Raw genomic sequence first — 15,461 nt, forward strand, 5'->3', positions numbered from 1 at the left:
AACTGTGGTGTTGGAGAAGACTCTTGAGAGTCCCTTGGACTGCAAGGAGATCCAACCAGTCCATTCTAAAGGAGATCAACCCTGGGATTTCTTTGGAAGGACTGATGCTAAAGCTGAAACTCCAGTACTTTGGCCACCTCATCCGAAGAGTTGACTCATTAGAAAAGACTCTGATGCTGGGAGGGATTGGGGGCAGGAGGAAAAGGGGACGACAGAGGATGAGATGGCTGGATGGCATCACCAACTCGATGGACGTGAGTTAGAGTGAACTCTGGAGATGGTGATGGACAGGGAGGCCTGGCGTGCTGTGATTCATGGGGTCGCAAAGAGTCAGACATGACTAACGACTGAACTGAACTGGAACTGAAGATGATTCTGGTTGTTTCCAGATGGAAATGGATTCTCTCCGGGTACCCATTGGGTAGGAGCTACTAAAGTCCAGTCTAGCTTTAGGTCTATTGGACAGAATGTGCTAACCATCCTTTAATGCACAGGACAGCTTCCCAAAACAAAGAACTCTCCAGCCCCAAATACCCACAGCGCTGAAGGTGAGAAGTCAGATTTAGAGGACTGGCCAACACGGTGAATGTGTACGATTACTGACACGCCCTGCATAATAGTGTTCAAGTTTTTTCGGCCTTCACACGCACAAACACACCTGTGTGCCCTGCAAGCCAGTCCGAGCTCATCTGCCTGGCAAGGCTCAGCATGTGGGCTGACAGTCTGCTTCCTCTGGGCTTAAAATTTTGATGAATTCTTAAGACTTTATAGCCTCGAGGGAAGAAAGGAGTTAGCAAGCACACCAAGTCCAGGTTTCCTTCTCCATTACCTGTGTGATTTCAGCTTCAGTTATCATCATGTGTAACTCAGGATGAACTCTCTTACGAGCTATTTTTCTTAAATTCCAGAAGTGTCAAGCCACGATTTATTTTTCTTTGTCCGGTAGCCATTTGCTGGGGAGGGGGAAATTTCCCCTCTACCCTTCTTGAGTTCTTCGGGCTGATCTAAGACAGATGAACAGGAGGAAAAATACAAATTTAGAGAACTCATAGAAATAGGACCTAAGAAGTTGCAAGGAAGGCAGTTTTTGTTTTTAGACAAAGAAACAATATATTTGTGAGGAACTAAGGAGACAGATTCAGGCTTGGGTGCTTAATTTTGAAGATAAACAGAGTTTGAACTTGGCTGTTTAGTGCCTCTGTCCTTTCCAACTCTTTGCAACCCCATGGACTGTAGCTCGCCAAGCTCCTCTGTCCATGGAATTTTCCAGGTGGAAACACTGAAGTGGGTAGCTGTTCCATTCTCTAGGGGATCTTCCTGGCCGAGGGACTGAACCTGGGTCTCCTGCACTGCCAGCAGCCTCTTTACCACTGAGCCACATTTGGGGTAGTGAATTTAAAAAGTAACAAGGTTTGTTTACAGGGATCTTTCTGTCCTGAACTGCCTGTCTCTGCCATTAAGGATTCTCCACCTCCTTGCTCAGGGAGTGTACTTTTCACATGGGAAGTGTATTCACTTTTTTCAGGGAGACAGGGGCATGTCTCTGCACTGGCCGCTTCTCAAGTAACTTTAATTCAAAATAACCAGGGTGTCACTGCAGTGTGTCTTGGGGAGTCTGCTCTGAGCCCCTACAGTTACATCTGAGATCCTGAACCAGCATCACTGTTTTTAGCTAATATCTGACACCATTCTCTCCAAAGACGCACCTGTTAGTGAAACTTAGGTTAAAGAAAATCTCCAGTCTGAATACAAAGAATGCATTTTCTAAAGACAAAGATAAAACTTAAGTAGTGCAGTGAGAGAGAGCCAGCCTGCCAATGCAAGAAACACAAGAGATGAGGATTCGGTCCCTGGGTTGGGACGATCCCCTGGAGAAGGAAGTGGCAACCCACTCCAGTATTCTTGCCTGGAGAATCCCATGGACAGAGGAACCTGGCGGGCTGCAGTCCATGGCGTCACACGGCTGATTGATGGAGCACGCACAGACAACAAAATTAGCTCCCAGATCGGGTGTGTAGCAAATGAACAGTCCAGCAAACTTCAGCAGAGATTACTTGCGTTCCTGAGTTTTTACCACAGTCTTTTCATTCGAGTCACTTGTAGTAAAATTCTAGCAGTGTGACAGCCCTCCAGCTTTTTGCCGTGATGACTTTGCTGTGCCGTTTGCTGCTTGCGTCTTTCGTTTGTATCTGAGGAAGCTGAGGACATTGCTTTATGAGCAGAATGAGAATTAGTTCAGCTCTGTTCTTTCTCTTTCCTCATTTATTATCCCGTCCCTGAAAAGTTGATGCCCTGCAGAAATGATGGGGCCATCTCCTGGTACCAGCTGCATCGGTGCCCAAGGGGACCATTAGTGTTTGAGGGCAGGTGCACTATTTAAATGGTATTATCTGCAGGGTTTTGACTATGGAGGCTTTTCTCTGGAGACTTGATTTTTCAGGATAAATAAGCATAAATTTGAACACCTACCTCCACACCGGGGAGTCTTTGGATCACCTCTCCAAGCCAGCCACTTGACTTTGTATTCAGAGCAGAGAAAAAGCAAATACTCATTTCAGGATACAGTCCTGTGTTCATGATGGAAGTGTCAAGCAGTGTCTTCCAGAAATCTCCTCTGTTCCTTCCCTGCTCAAGGAATGCCTTCTGGTATCCACTGGGCTTTGCTCTGTGCCCCAGGTGGTCTGGGCTGCCCCTCTGGTAGTCTGCATGAAGGGTGAGAAGAGGCTGAGGGCTGTCCACACCATCGGGCACTGTGAGGCTCGCCCCAAGACCAAGTTGGCTTTGAGGTTCAGGTCTCCACATTCCGCATAATTAGGAAAAAGGATTAGTCTCCCCATCAAAAAAATCGTGGAGGAATCAGTCATGCCCGGAGACACCACCATGTGTTGTGGAACCCCTCCCCGCCACTGGCTGGTGCTGGGATTTCTTGCTGTGCTTAGTTACATGTTGTCTCTTATTCTGGATGGTCAAGGAGAGCGCTACCCACTGGCTGCCTCCACGGGTTCAAATCCCGGCTGCACCACCAGCTTGATGTGAGATATGTAGCAAGTCCCCAAACCAGTTTATCTTCAGTTTCCTCTTGGTAAAACTGAGGAAATTAATAATACCTACATCCTTGGTGTGGGGAAGACTTAAGCGAGATAATGGTTACAAACTGCTTAGAACTGGAATTGATACGTGAAAATTACTATGGGGGAAAGAACCTTGAATTAAGAGCACAGAAACTGCATGGAGACAACCTAGATGTCCATCAACAGATGAATGGATGAATAAGATGGGATGTGTGTGTGTGTGTGTGTGTGTGTGTGTGCGCGTGCACACAGTGGAACACTACTCAGCTATAAAAAGGAATGACATGATGCCATTTGCAGCAACATGGATGCACTTAGAGATTACCACATTAAGTGAAGTGAGTCAGAGACAAATATCATATGACATCACTTGTATGTGGAATCTAAAATATGACACAAATGAATCTATCTACAAATCAGAAACAGACTCACAGACATGGAGAACAGCCTTGTGGTTGCCAAGGGAGGCGGAAGAGGGATGGGTTGGGAGTTTGGGATTAGCAGATGCAAACTATTATATTTAGAATAAAGCAACAAAGTCCTACTGTATAGCATAGGGAGCTGTATTTGATATCTTGTGATAAACCATAATGGAAAAAAATATATAAAAAAGTATATACCTATCACTTCAGTTCAGTTCAGTTGCTCAATTCTGTCTGACTCTTTGTGACCCCATGGACTAAAGCATGCCAGGTATGTGTTTAACTAAATCATTTTGCTGTACAGTAGAAACTAATGCAACTTGTAAATCAACTATACTTCAATAAAATAAACAAAAAACATAGCAACTGCATTCAAGTAGTTCTGGCATTTCCTGGAAGAATAGGAAGTTCATTTCCGTGTAAAAGAGAGGTCTGTTCTTCAATTAACAATTCTGAGTGTCCCAAACATGAACTTTCAGAGCTTTTTCTGAGACCAGACTTACTAGCAACATTGAAGGGACTGGGCTCCCCCGCAGAGCTCCACAGCCTCCAGTCTCCCCTTCACCTCTCCCCACCTCTCTTACACGCACATGTCTCATACACTCGAACATCCATCCTTAGACCGAGCCGCCTCCTCCAGACTAGCATCTCGAGCTGCTGAGGGATTAAACTGAGCGAACCCACCGTCTCACCACCATCAAGGAGGAGCCAGACCTGCACCCCAGCAGACACACTCCCATGCTCTCTCAGTCCTTTTCATGGTTGATGTTACGAACATCACTGTGTGACACAGCGCTGCCAACATTCTTAAGTGTGGGAGCGCTTGTCAGCCTGATGAAAGCCCGGTGCTTTGCATCCGGTGAGAACAAGCACTTTGGAGAACAGGAATAGTTAGCCTGTAACATGACACCTGCAGCCAGTAGAAAGGGTGAATTCTCACAACTTCAGCCTTTCCTTGCTGCTGCTGCTGCTAAGTCGCTTCAGTCGTGTCCAACTCTGTGTGACCCCATAGACGGAAGCCCACCAGGCTCCCCCATCCCTGGGATTCTCCAGTCAAGAACACTGGAGTGGGTTGCCATTTCCTTCTCCAATGCATGAAAGTGAAAAGTGAAAGTGAAGTCGCTCAGTCGCGTCCTACTCTCAGTGACCCTATGGACTGCAGCCCACCAGGCTCCTCCGTCCATGGGATTTTCCAGGCAAGAGTACTGGAGTGGGGTGCCATTGCCTTCTCCACGGCCTTTCCTTAGGGGGAGAAATATCTTTTAGAGAAGTGTTCCCTGGTTTTTACAACTGAAGAGAAGCATCTGATCCTAGATGGGGAAGTTCCTGCCCTGGGTAATTCCTTCCCCACTTAATACAACTCCAAGCTGCCTCTGTGCAAAGAAGTAAAGAAATTTCAGTGAAATTGCCCCAAATCAGAATAGCCGTGAAAATCACATGGGTTGGTGTGCACGCCCTTCAGTGTTGCATCTGTCCAAAGAGCTCGGGGCAGCTGTGGCACAAATCACCCCCAGATTGAAGGAGCAGGCAATGATAATGCCAAAGAGACCTTGTATTTCTCCAGTACAGATGAGCTTCCATTTTGCATCTTACGTGCAACTCAGGCTCAGAGCAGCCTCTTGCTGGGACACTGCTGGTCCCCAGAGCAATTGGAAATGAAATGGTGAGCCCCACACTGGCTCTTAAAGCTTGTGCTCAGAAGAAGCACACATCACGCCCTTCACAGGTCACTGGTCAGACCAAGCCATGTGGCCAAGCTTATGGTCAGAGGAGCAAGGAAAGAAAGGGCCAACACGTATTTCAGAACAGCGATTGAGTGACTGCGACTGTTGTGTGTATATAGCTACATTGTTATCTGGTCATCTGTGGCATACAGTTTCATCGACGGATTGCACTTGGATATTACAGTATTCCATTTTACTCCCTGCAATATTTAGCATTTTATCAACTGGGGGAGTTTTGCAGAAACTGACACCGCTGGCATTAATATGTCTCCAGTCAATAATGCATTTAATACAGTTGATCTCACATATTTGTCTCTATCTTCTTATCATCTCCTCTGTCAGCATCTCCATCTTTCCTTCTTCTCAGAAGAAATCACCTAGCCCCCTGTACACCCTGAGTTTCTCTTTTCCCCAGAATCCAGGAAAGGGGTCAGTCTTCACACAGTGTCTTTTCTTTTTCTGCATTTTCTTCAATCAGCTTTGCCTGTTTCAGGCTGGAGGGTGTTACTTGCATATAGGCAGATGACCTTGGAGGGGCAAATCAGACCAGAGTCATTGTTAATCTGGAGCATTTACTTTTTCACTTTTTAGTGTGTGGGTGTGGAGGTCTGTTTGCACGATGAGCTCCCCTTTGGGTGTTTTCATAGCCCTGGTGTTCAGCTGTGACATCTCGGGCCTCATGGGAGCAGCGGCCTTGGAGACACATGTGAAACTCACAGACCATCCCGCCGTATTGCTGTGGGTGCCCGTGTGTCCTGCTGCCTTGTCGGGGAACAGAGCTGTGCCTCTTATCTCAGGACCTCCATAGTCTCCCACCCAAGGATTGAAGGCTTTCTACATTATGAACGGTGTTTCTTCCACTGAAAATGTTAGTTGTTCAGTCACGTCTGACTCTTTGCAACCCTTTGGACTGTAGCGTGCTAGGCTCCTCGGTCCATGGGATTCTCCAGGCAAGAACACTGGAGTGGGTTGCCATTCCCTTCTCCAGGGGATCTTCCTGACCCAGGAATCAAACCCTGGTCTCCTGCACTGCAGGCAGATTCTTTACTGTCTGAGCCACCAGGAAGACCCCCTAGAGGCTCCGTATTAAAGAATTAAATTGATGGTTAGCAGTTTGAATTTAAAAGTATCAATTTACTGCCACCTGTGACTGAAAACACACTTTATAACTTGACTTTAGCCTTGTGTTCTCTAACTCCTCCTCGCTGGAGAGTAATCACATGTAAGTGATCATTTCTTTCCTTCCATCTTTTGTTACTGATGTGCTCTGTAAAAGCACCCCAACTGTCTTAATCCTTCTGCTGAGCTTACAAATTAGCCAGTAGGATGAGAAATCAGTGACCATAAAGTTGGAAGATGCAAATTTCATCAGGTCTTGACTCCCTAGTGAGTACCACCTCCCTCTACTTGCTCTGAGACAACGTTTTATCTATTTTGCACCCCCCCCCCGCCCCTTTTTGGTCAAAAGTGTTTAAATTTAAATAGAATTTAATATAGCCAGGGTTTATAAAATGAGACAACAATATAGGAATGCAACGAAAGGCCTTGATGGTTTTGTAAAAGGGAACAGTGACTTGTCAAAGGGCATATTGATTTTCATCTGCTCAAAGCATTTCGGCCTCCCTACACTGTGCAACAAGCACGCTGACTTGCCCTCTGCACACAAACGCTGGCCGTTCACACGGCACACCATAGCCCCTCGCCATTCTCCGTCCTCTTGCAGTTCAGTGAAGTGACCCTTCACGAAAGGGTTTCTCTGTCAAGAGGCCTCTCCTTTCCCGCAGTGCTTCTTAACCGTCTTGGCTGTGGTCTGCGGTTGTGAGCACTGGTCTCTTTTTCTTTGTGTTTGAGTCTGAAACAGTAAGAGGCAAATTCTAGGAAGAAACCTCTTGTGGTTCCATAAAATTCGAGGAATTTACAGGGACCTGCAGACCTTCAACTCACCAAGTCTAACAGATATTTTTTTAAACAACTAAATTGAGGCTCCCAAGGCTGGAGGGATTTAACTGAGGTCATGTAGGTCGTGGTAGAGAAAGAACATGAGCTCAGATCTACGTGGACTTGGGTGCTGTCTCTACTAGGCAGTGCTGGATTTCATCATGCATAAATATGACAACTGATTTTATTGTAAAAATCAAAGTTAGATAAAGCAAGACCTTTCAAATAATAAGTAGTAACTGTGTTCTGATTGATTCCTGTAAAGCAAGATTCCTAAGGCTGGAATCTGAAGAGAAACAAACTAAATTGAATAGCAAGAAATAGCAGTAATGGCAGCTGTTAGTACACCTTAGTATATACCTAGACAGAGTATTACAAAGCAGACACATCACTTTGCTGACAAAGGTCCATCTAGTCAAAGCTGTGGTTTTTGCAGTAGTCATGTATGGATGTGTGAGATGGATCATGAGAAAGGCTGAGCACCAAAGAAGTGATGCTTTCAAATTGTGCTGCTGGAGAAGACTCCTGAAAGTCCTTTGGACTGCAAGGTGATCAAACGAGTCAATCCTAAAGGAAATCAGTCCTGAATATTCATTAAGGACTGATGCTGAAGCTGAAACTCCGATCCTTTGGCCACCTGATGCGGAGAGCTTCCATGGTGTTGCAGAGTCAGACATGACTTAGCAACTGAACAAAAACTATACCTTAACTTCGGAAGTGTGCAGGTGAGAGAGGCTGGTGGCAATAACAGATGGTTTTTCACTGAGACTTGCACATGTGAAGCTGGCTGCAAGAGAAGGTATATCTGGGGAAAATACTGATACAGATACACACCTCTGGTGGGAGCTTCCCAAGTACAGAGGCTTCATGTTTGATTCTAAATGGATACCTGATTCTTTCACGCTGCAGGTCAATACTGAATGGCAGCATATCAGCATATCTCTTCAGTACCTCTTGTAACACAGTAGCTGCTTAGGGATCTGGTGTCTGTTTATGCCAGTGACTACTTTCTGTTGGGAAGAGAAAATTTGTAACTTATTCCTTCAATGAAAGGAATGAATACAATAGAAGGAGTAATATATCGAATTGGTTTGCCATCCTGAGTTAACTGAAAGGCATTTAAAATAAGAACTAGATAGAAATAAGAATTTTGAAAGAGGAAAAAAATTTTGATTCTTATGAAAGAGCAAGTCCTTGTCATCCTCCTTTCCGAAAATGCAGCAGTTTTAAACATTTATCACATGCATGGTTTAAAGAAGAAACAGGATATAATGTACATCAATATATGATAGCTCAGAATTTAAGCATACATCATCTTTGCTAAAATTGGATTTTCCTGTCAACTGAAATAATCTCAAAAATGGCATAAAAACGTAAAGTTAAATATCTGCTTTGTTTCATTATGTTAGAAACAATTTGGAGTTGGAGAGTGTCTTGAATTTTGATCAATAGTACATTGAAATCTACAAACTCTGTAGCTTTCTACATGGCATAATTTTAAAGTACACATTCTCAGAAAAAAATATGAATTTAATGAATATTAGTTAGAGGCTTAATAAAAAGATGTGTTAAAATGAAACTCTCAAACTATGGCTGACCTATTCACTGGATAATCTTTGAGTAGGCTGGAATTAGCCAAATTCTCTGTCACTCGACAGTCTTTTCTAAAAAGAGAAAGAAATAGTGATGGTGTGCATCAATCAGTTCTGTGACGACTTGATTTTCCAAAAATCCCCTTAAGGAGTTTCTCCAGTGTATTTGGAGATAATGTAGCTAAGTCATATCCGGCATATTAAGCACTTAAGTTTGTGTGTTGCTTTCAGATAATTTGGCAGGGCACACAGCTACATTATCAAAAAGCTGAAATATTAATGGAAATATTAACCTTGTCAGATTATGAGTTGAGTTGAAATTTATCATGTGTGCCATAATATTGGGCTTTCCTTTTAGAGCACAGCACTTTATAAGGGAAGAAAGACGTATTTAAAAGTGACTTGATTCAGAATGTTCAAGTACAGACTTTCATTTAAGGCTTACCCCTTTATCCAATGCTGTGATGACCAAGAGGATGTGTGCAGACCCCACAACACGAATTGCTGTCCATCAGGGGCACCAGAATCACGTGATAATTGAGAAGACTTGGGTTCTTTTCTTTTTTGCTGGTAGGCTGTTACCAATATCTTTATTCCACTCTAACTTCACAAAGATTCTTTAACACACACACACAAAGAAAAATTTGGTTTACATAACATATGGAGTTGATTTCCTGTATTTTTCAAACTACCTATAAAAAGCCAGTCATCTGTCTACACGTGGGACTAAATTAAAGTCCATGATTTACATTTGGTCATTAAATGAAGCTATGGGCATGAAAGAGAATTACTTTGTTTAATTCATCTTTTTTGTTCATGGAATCTGTCCTTTAGGGAAGGCTGACTCTGTGGTCTTGGGGGTTTGCATGTGTGCTAAATTGCTTCAGTTGTGTCCAACTCTGTGTGACCCTATAGACTATAGCCCACCAGGCTTCTCTGTCCATGGGACTCTCCAGGCAAGAATACTGGGGTGGGTTGCCATGTCCTCCTCCAGGGGATCTTCCCAACCTAGGGATCGAACTTGTGACTCCTGCATCTCCTGCATTTCAGGCAGACTCTACCACTGAGCCATCTGGGAAGCCCCTTGGGGTTTAGTTTCTGCCTACAAAATGTAGGCAGAAAACGAAAAAACAGTGAAAGAAGTGAAGCCATTCAGTCGTGTCCAACTCTTTGCAACCCCATGGACTGTAGCCTACCAGGTTCCTCCATCCATGGGATTCTCCAGGCAAGAATACTAGAATGGGTTGCCATTTCCTTCTCCAGGAGATCTTCCTGACCCAGGGATTGAACCCTGGTCTCCCACATTATAGGCAGAGCCTTTACTATCTGAGCCACTAGGAAGTCCTGGTGGAAACGAAGTCCAGGCAGAAAATGAAGGTGCTTGCGAAAGTCTCAGTTAGGTTTACTCTGAGCAACACTCAGACGAGGATGTGAGTTTGGACATTTAGTTGGATGTGGTTTCAGGTGGCCGAGTGAGGGAGTGTGTCAGGGAGGATCCAGCTCCAGCTATTGAAAGGGGTAGCTGGCAACGGGGGCTCAATCCATCTGGAGACCCTTGGAGGGAAGAGTAGAAGATGCTCAGGTCTGCCCACCAAGGGGTGTGGATGTGGGAGCTGAGATATTTATCCACCAATCACTTCCTCATTGGTTGAGGCACAGGAAATTGTAGATTTAGAAAGGACCAGGCTGCAGGCAACCTCCAAGGAATGGAGAGGGAATATGGTTAGGATGCCAACAATATAGGCTCTGGAACCATGACTGGAAATTAATGTAAACCATGGGAGAATCGACTGATATCTTTAAATTCAACAGAAGACTGTGCTGAGTCCACAGGGACACACAATTATCCTCATAAGGTGATAATGCAGAAGGATGTCAACTGAGATTTGCAACCTGGTACACTTTGATTTTTCTTAGCCCTTGACTCATCCGTCATCCAACAGAAAATACAAAGCTGGTTATAATCTAATTAAGCCGATCACCAGACATCTCTGTAGACACAGATTCCACTGAGATTTCTAAATAGATAGCCTAGACCAGATTCATAATCTATTATATCCTACATGCCAGCATTTTTTGTCACTGTTTTAGAAGTTAACAAATCTGTGTTCAGGGTCTGCTCGCTTTATGATAGAGATGCAATGGCATCTCTCACTCAGTAGAAGAATTGATGCTTTTGAGCTGTGGTGTTGGAGAAGACTCTTGAGAGTCCCTTGGACTGCAAGGAGATCCAACCAGTCCATCCTAAAGGAAATCAGTCCTGAATATTCTTTGGAAGGACTGATGCTGAAGCTGAAACTCCAATACTTTGGCTACCTGATACAAAGAACTGACTCACTGGAAAAGACTCTGATGCTGGGAAAGATTGAACGCAGGAGGAGAAGAGGACAACAGAATATGAGATGGTTGGATGGTATCACTGACACGATTGACATGAGTTTGAGTAAGTTCCAGGGAAGCCTGGCGTGCTGCAGTCCCTGGAGTTGCAAAGAGTCGGACACAACTGAGCGACTGAACTGAACTGACTGACTCAGTAAAGAATCTGCCTGCAATGCAGGAGACATGAGTTCTATCCCTGGGTAAGGAAGTATCTCTGGAGAAGGGAATGGCAACCCACTCCAGTATTCTTGCCTGGAGAATCCCATGGACAGAGGAGCCTGGCAAGGTCCATTGGGTCGCAAAAGAGTCGGACATGACTGAGCAACTAACACACAGCAACATGCCTCCTTTGTCTCCCGTCTCATCGTGCCTTAGAGAATGACCAGATGAGTCTTCTGACTTTGTTGACATCAATAACACAGTTTTCTCACTGGATTTTCTCTATTTGTTTAAATAGATTTTGAACATTATGAATACTTCATACAATTTTGACCTCACATACAATCATCCAATACAGTGATCAGTAAATAGAGAAACAGAGGCCATCCCATACAGACTTACTCAGTACTCACAGTGTGCTCAGTAGCTACCAAAAATGGAGTTGAGTGAAGGCAACATTAGCATAGCTTGGTTCCAAACTTGAAGAAGCAAAGTCTATCATCTAAGTACTTCCTTGGATGTATCACATATTTTGTGACTTTCAGACTTCCCAAATGTCTAACCATATGGTTGGTCATGGAAGCCAAAATGTAGAAAAAAGAAAGTAAGAGGCAATTACATGTATTTGATGGGTAGGTAGCAAAAGACAAATAGATGATGGAATAGCTCTACTTTGTAGTAAGATTCAAAAGGTAGTAAAGTGCCATTTATTTTAAAAATAAATCCCAGTACCTTTTCACTGGGTTCTGAGATAATAGAGGGATCAAATTTGTAGAGACACTAGATCATCAGCCAAATGTTTTGAACTCTCAATTTGCATGTAACAAGGATACAGGTTTTATTCTAAGTTTTAAAATATGGACATCCATTTTTCATGTCATTGGAAAAGACCCTGATGCTGGGAAAAATCGAGGGCAGGAGGAGAAGGGGATGACAGAGGAGGAGAGGGTTGGATGGCATCAGCGACTCGATGGACATGACTTTGAGCAAGCCCCAGGAGATGGTGCTGAACAGGGAAGCCTGACGTGCTGTAGTCCATGGGGTTGCAAAGAGTTGGACACAACTGAGCAACTGAACAACATTTTTCACATTATTAGTAATTTCTTGGTATTCTGAGTTCCAAGTGGCTCCATTTCTCTGGGGTCACTTGTTCTATTAACAAACCAAAACCTGACTTGATTTCTTCTATTATTGAACTCAGTTATTCTCTATCCTCCTGCTGTTGATCATCTTGGCCCTTGTCTGCATACTGAGAGGTCTCACAGTTGGACAGGGTTCCTGCTCTTTCAAAATTTTGCTTTAGTCCAAAATTGGAATTCACCTCCTCACCTTTAAGCTAACATGATGCTGTTGTATTGTTAGGTCATTAGTGAAAATTGGAGAATAATGGAAGGAAATTCAAGCTCAGAATAGGGATCAAATCAAAATGTGACTTCAAGTGGTTGCCGGTGTTTACCAATGGTTTTCCAACCAGAAGACACTTTGAGTGTTCCCTTTCTCCTTTAGTGCGACCTGCTGATGTGAAGATGGGGAGAGGCAGTCATTCTTTTTCCCAGTGTCTTTGTCTGCCAAAGACAAAAACCCAAAATAATCAATGCCTTGCTTTGCGGAATAGTCAAATTTCCCTTTGGGTGAATATCGCTGACCCAGATCTTGCCCAGGCCTGGTATTGATGACCAAGAAGGTCATTAATCTGATCTTAAAACATACGCCCTGCCTACCCAGGTCTCCATAAGCAGTACCAATGATGAACACAGGTTTTGAGATGAGATTTATGTTTATTGTGCCCCAGACAAAATGTACTGCAGGGCATTCATGCATTCAGCAAATAACTACAGAGAAAATGCTACTTTCCAGGAACTCCTCTAGGAGTTGAGAAATCAAACAAAAAAAAGCCCCCCACTTAACTACCGTTCACATCACCCGTCTCTGTGAGTGCAAGGAACCATATAAAGGGTTATGTTGCCAATGTCCATGTAAAATCTAGTGGTATTGCTACCCCTCCAAAAAAATTTTTTTTCTAAAAAATATGGGGACCTCTCAGTCCTTTTCCCCTAAGACTGAAATATCTACACTCTTTTTCTGATATTGATATAGCACACAAAGAGAGCTCCTGGAAGCATGTGGTGCATGGCAGGGGCTCCTGCTCTGTTAGTTCCCCTGTGTTTTCCAAGGTATGTGGATTCCTCTAAACACCAGCCTGTCCTAGTCTCGTCTGACAGCTGTGCTATTAGGGACACTGTCTCCTTCATCTTTGCATTTATCATTAGTGCTCATCAAGAGTCTGGCATTCAGTGGGCAGTGATGGATGTTTCCTGATTGGGTGAATGAAGGAAGGAGAGAACAGATGACCGACACTCAGATATGCCAGTTCATGGAGAGACGCCCCTGACCACACACTGAGGCCCCGCACAGGCCCACATGGAGTCTCCTGTTGACTTTGCATCTGTGTTTTCCTGGAGCAGGCTGGGGATAGGCTGTGGTGAGGGCCATTTCATCTTCATCAAGATGTACTTCTGGCCTCCCCTCTGCTCCATCATGAAAGTTCCCCAAAGTTCCAAACTGATGTGCTGTGTGGGTGGATACAGGGACAAACGTGTGGACCAGTGAATCTGGGGGCAAAGCCCGCTTTCCCCACCCTCCTCTATTCTCTCAGCACTTTGTCCACAAAGAAATTTGTTGAGAGAAAACGTGGAAGAAGAGAAAATCTTTTGCTCTACAGATGCTCATTTATATACACTGAATATCACTAGCTAAATCCACAATACCTGAGGAATATATGGTGTTTTCTATAATAGATTTATGTTTAAAGTACTCTAGAGTAAATACCAACTTTCAAAGATTGACCTTCTGTGATACTTCTTCGCAAAAAAAAAAAAAAAAATTACAATTTTCTTAAAGGGAATGAAAAAGTGCCATTCTAAGCATAATAAATGCATATTAACATATGTATAATATTGCATGCTATCATGTACAGGATTTACTGAATTTAAAGACTAAAAATGTAAGAAAGGCTCATGTTTTCACTTCTTTGTGACCCCCTATAGTTTCTCATAGATGACATTTTCTCAGAGACTAGTATTTCTGACTCTGTTTTTACAATAGTTCAGAATCACGAAAAAGGATTGCACAATCACCACAGAGGAAATGAAATATTTGAAAACGTGTGACTATCTTATTTAGGAAATGTGGAATATTGCTTGACTTTCAAAAGTGCAATATAGCTTGTACTTTATCTTTCAAGCGAACGAGTAGGCGAAAATGAGAGTCTTCTATCTCCGACTGACCACTACTTTCTGGCATCTTCGTATTATTTCCGTTTCACTCCTTTAAAATCACAATAGATAAATAATATCCTTGGGGAAATAACTACGCCTTCCTTTTCTTTGCACACTGCAGAACACATGCTTAGAACTCAATAAATAATCTAGTAACACACTCTGACCTTGGAAAATTGGATTTTTTTTTAACATGTATTTCTAGACTCTGTATTTGAACTTGTTAGAGTCTTCAGATTGGCCCCGCTCGGGCCCCGTGATGGTTTCGCTCGGCCCTTGCTGTGACCCCGGTGGTGTGACCTCTCTCCTTCTTCCTTCCAACCTGGCTTCAGGAGCGGCTGCTGCTGTCCCTGCTGCCGGCACACATAGCCATGGAGATGAAAGCGGAGATCATCCAGAGGCTGCAGGGCCCCAAAGCCGGCCAGATGGAGAACACCAACAACTTCCACAACCTCTACGTCAAGCGGCACACCAACGTCAGGTACGCGGCGCCGTCCTCCCTCCTCGGTGAGGCTGGGGAGCCCGACGCCAGGTGGCGGATGTAAGTCACCGGAAGTGCCCATCTTACAGCGTCACGTGCCCTTCGGGGTTGTTCATCTTGGCGCAAAGCATAGTGTCCACTCCACCTACCTGTGTGTGAGGGCCTCTGTCGTTCAGATAAGAAACAGACCCTTCTACTTGTGGCATTTTGGAACCAGCCGTTACAAAGGGGAGAGAAGTGGCCGGTGGGGCCTTCATTCTGGGAACTCTCGGGTCGGATCTCACTGTGTCCCAGGCACCCAGGACTCTGTATGTCAGTAAGATTAGGGAGTTGGTGGGCTCTAGGCACAAGGACTGGTTCCTCAAGATGGACTTGGCAGGGGCAGGGCTCGAGGAGCTAGCACTTTCCAGGGCGGCT

At 44.2% G+C, this 15,461-nt stretch overlaps 1 protein-coding gene across 1 annotated transcript in view; it reads left to right on the plus strand.

Annotated features, from left to right (window-relative positions):
* The window catches only part of ADCY2 (adenylate cyclase 2 (brain)), a 450,411-nt gene that overhangs the window by 283,211 nt on the left and 151,739 nt on the right, over window positions 1-15,461 (plus strand). Inside the window, exon 5 of the mRNA XM_010857150.1 lies at window positions 14,896-15,044. Coding sequence (XP_010855452.1) covers window positions 14,896-15,044 — 149 coding nt within the window. The remainder of the gene's footprint in view (window positions 1-14,895; window positions 15,045-15,461) is intronic.

This window comes from Bison bison, unplaced genomic scaffold, assembly GCF_000754665.1.
Source record: "Bison bison bison isolate TAMUID 2011002044 unplaced genomic scaffold, Bison_UMD1.0 scf7180017864377, whole genome shotgun sequence".
Lineage (NCBI taxonomy): Eukaryota > Metazoa > Chordata > Mammalia > Artiodactyla > Bovidae > Bison > Bison bison.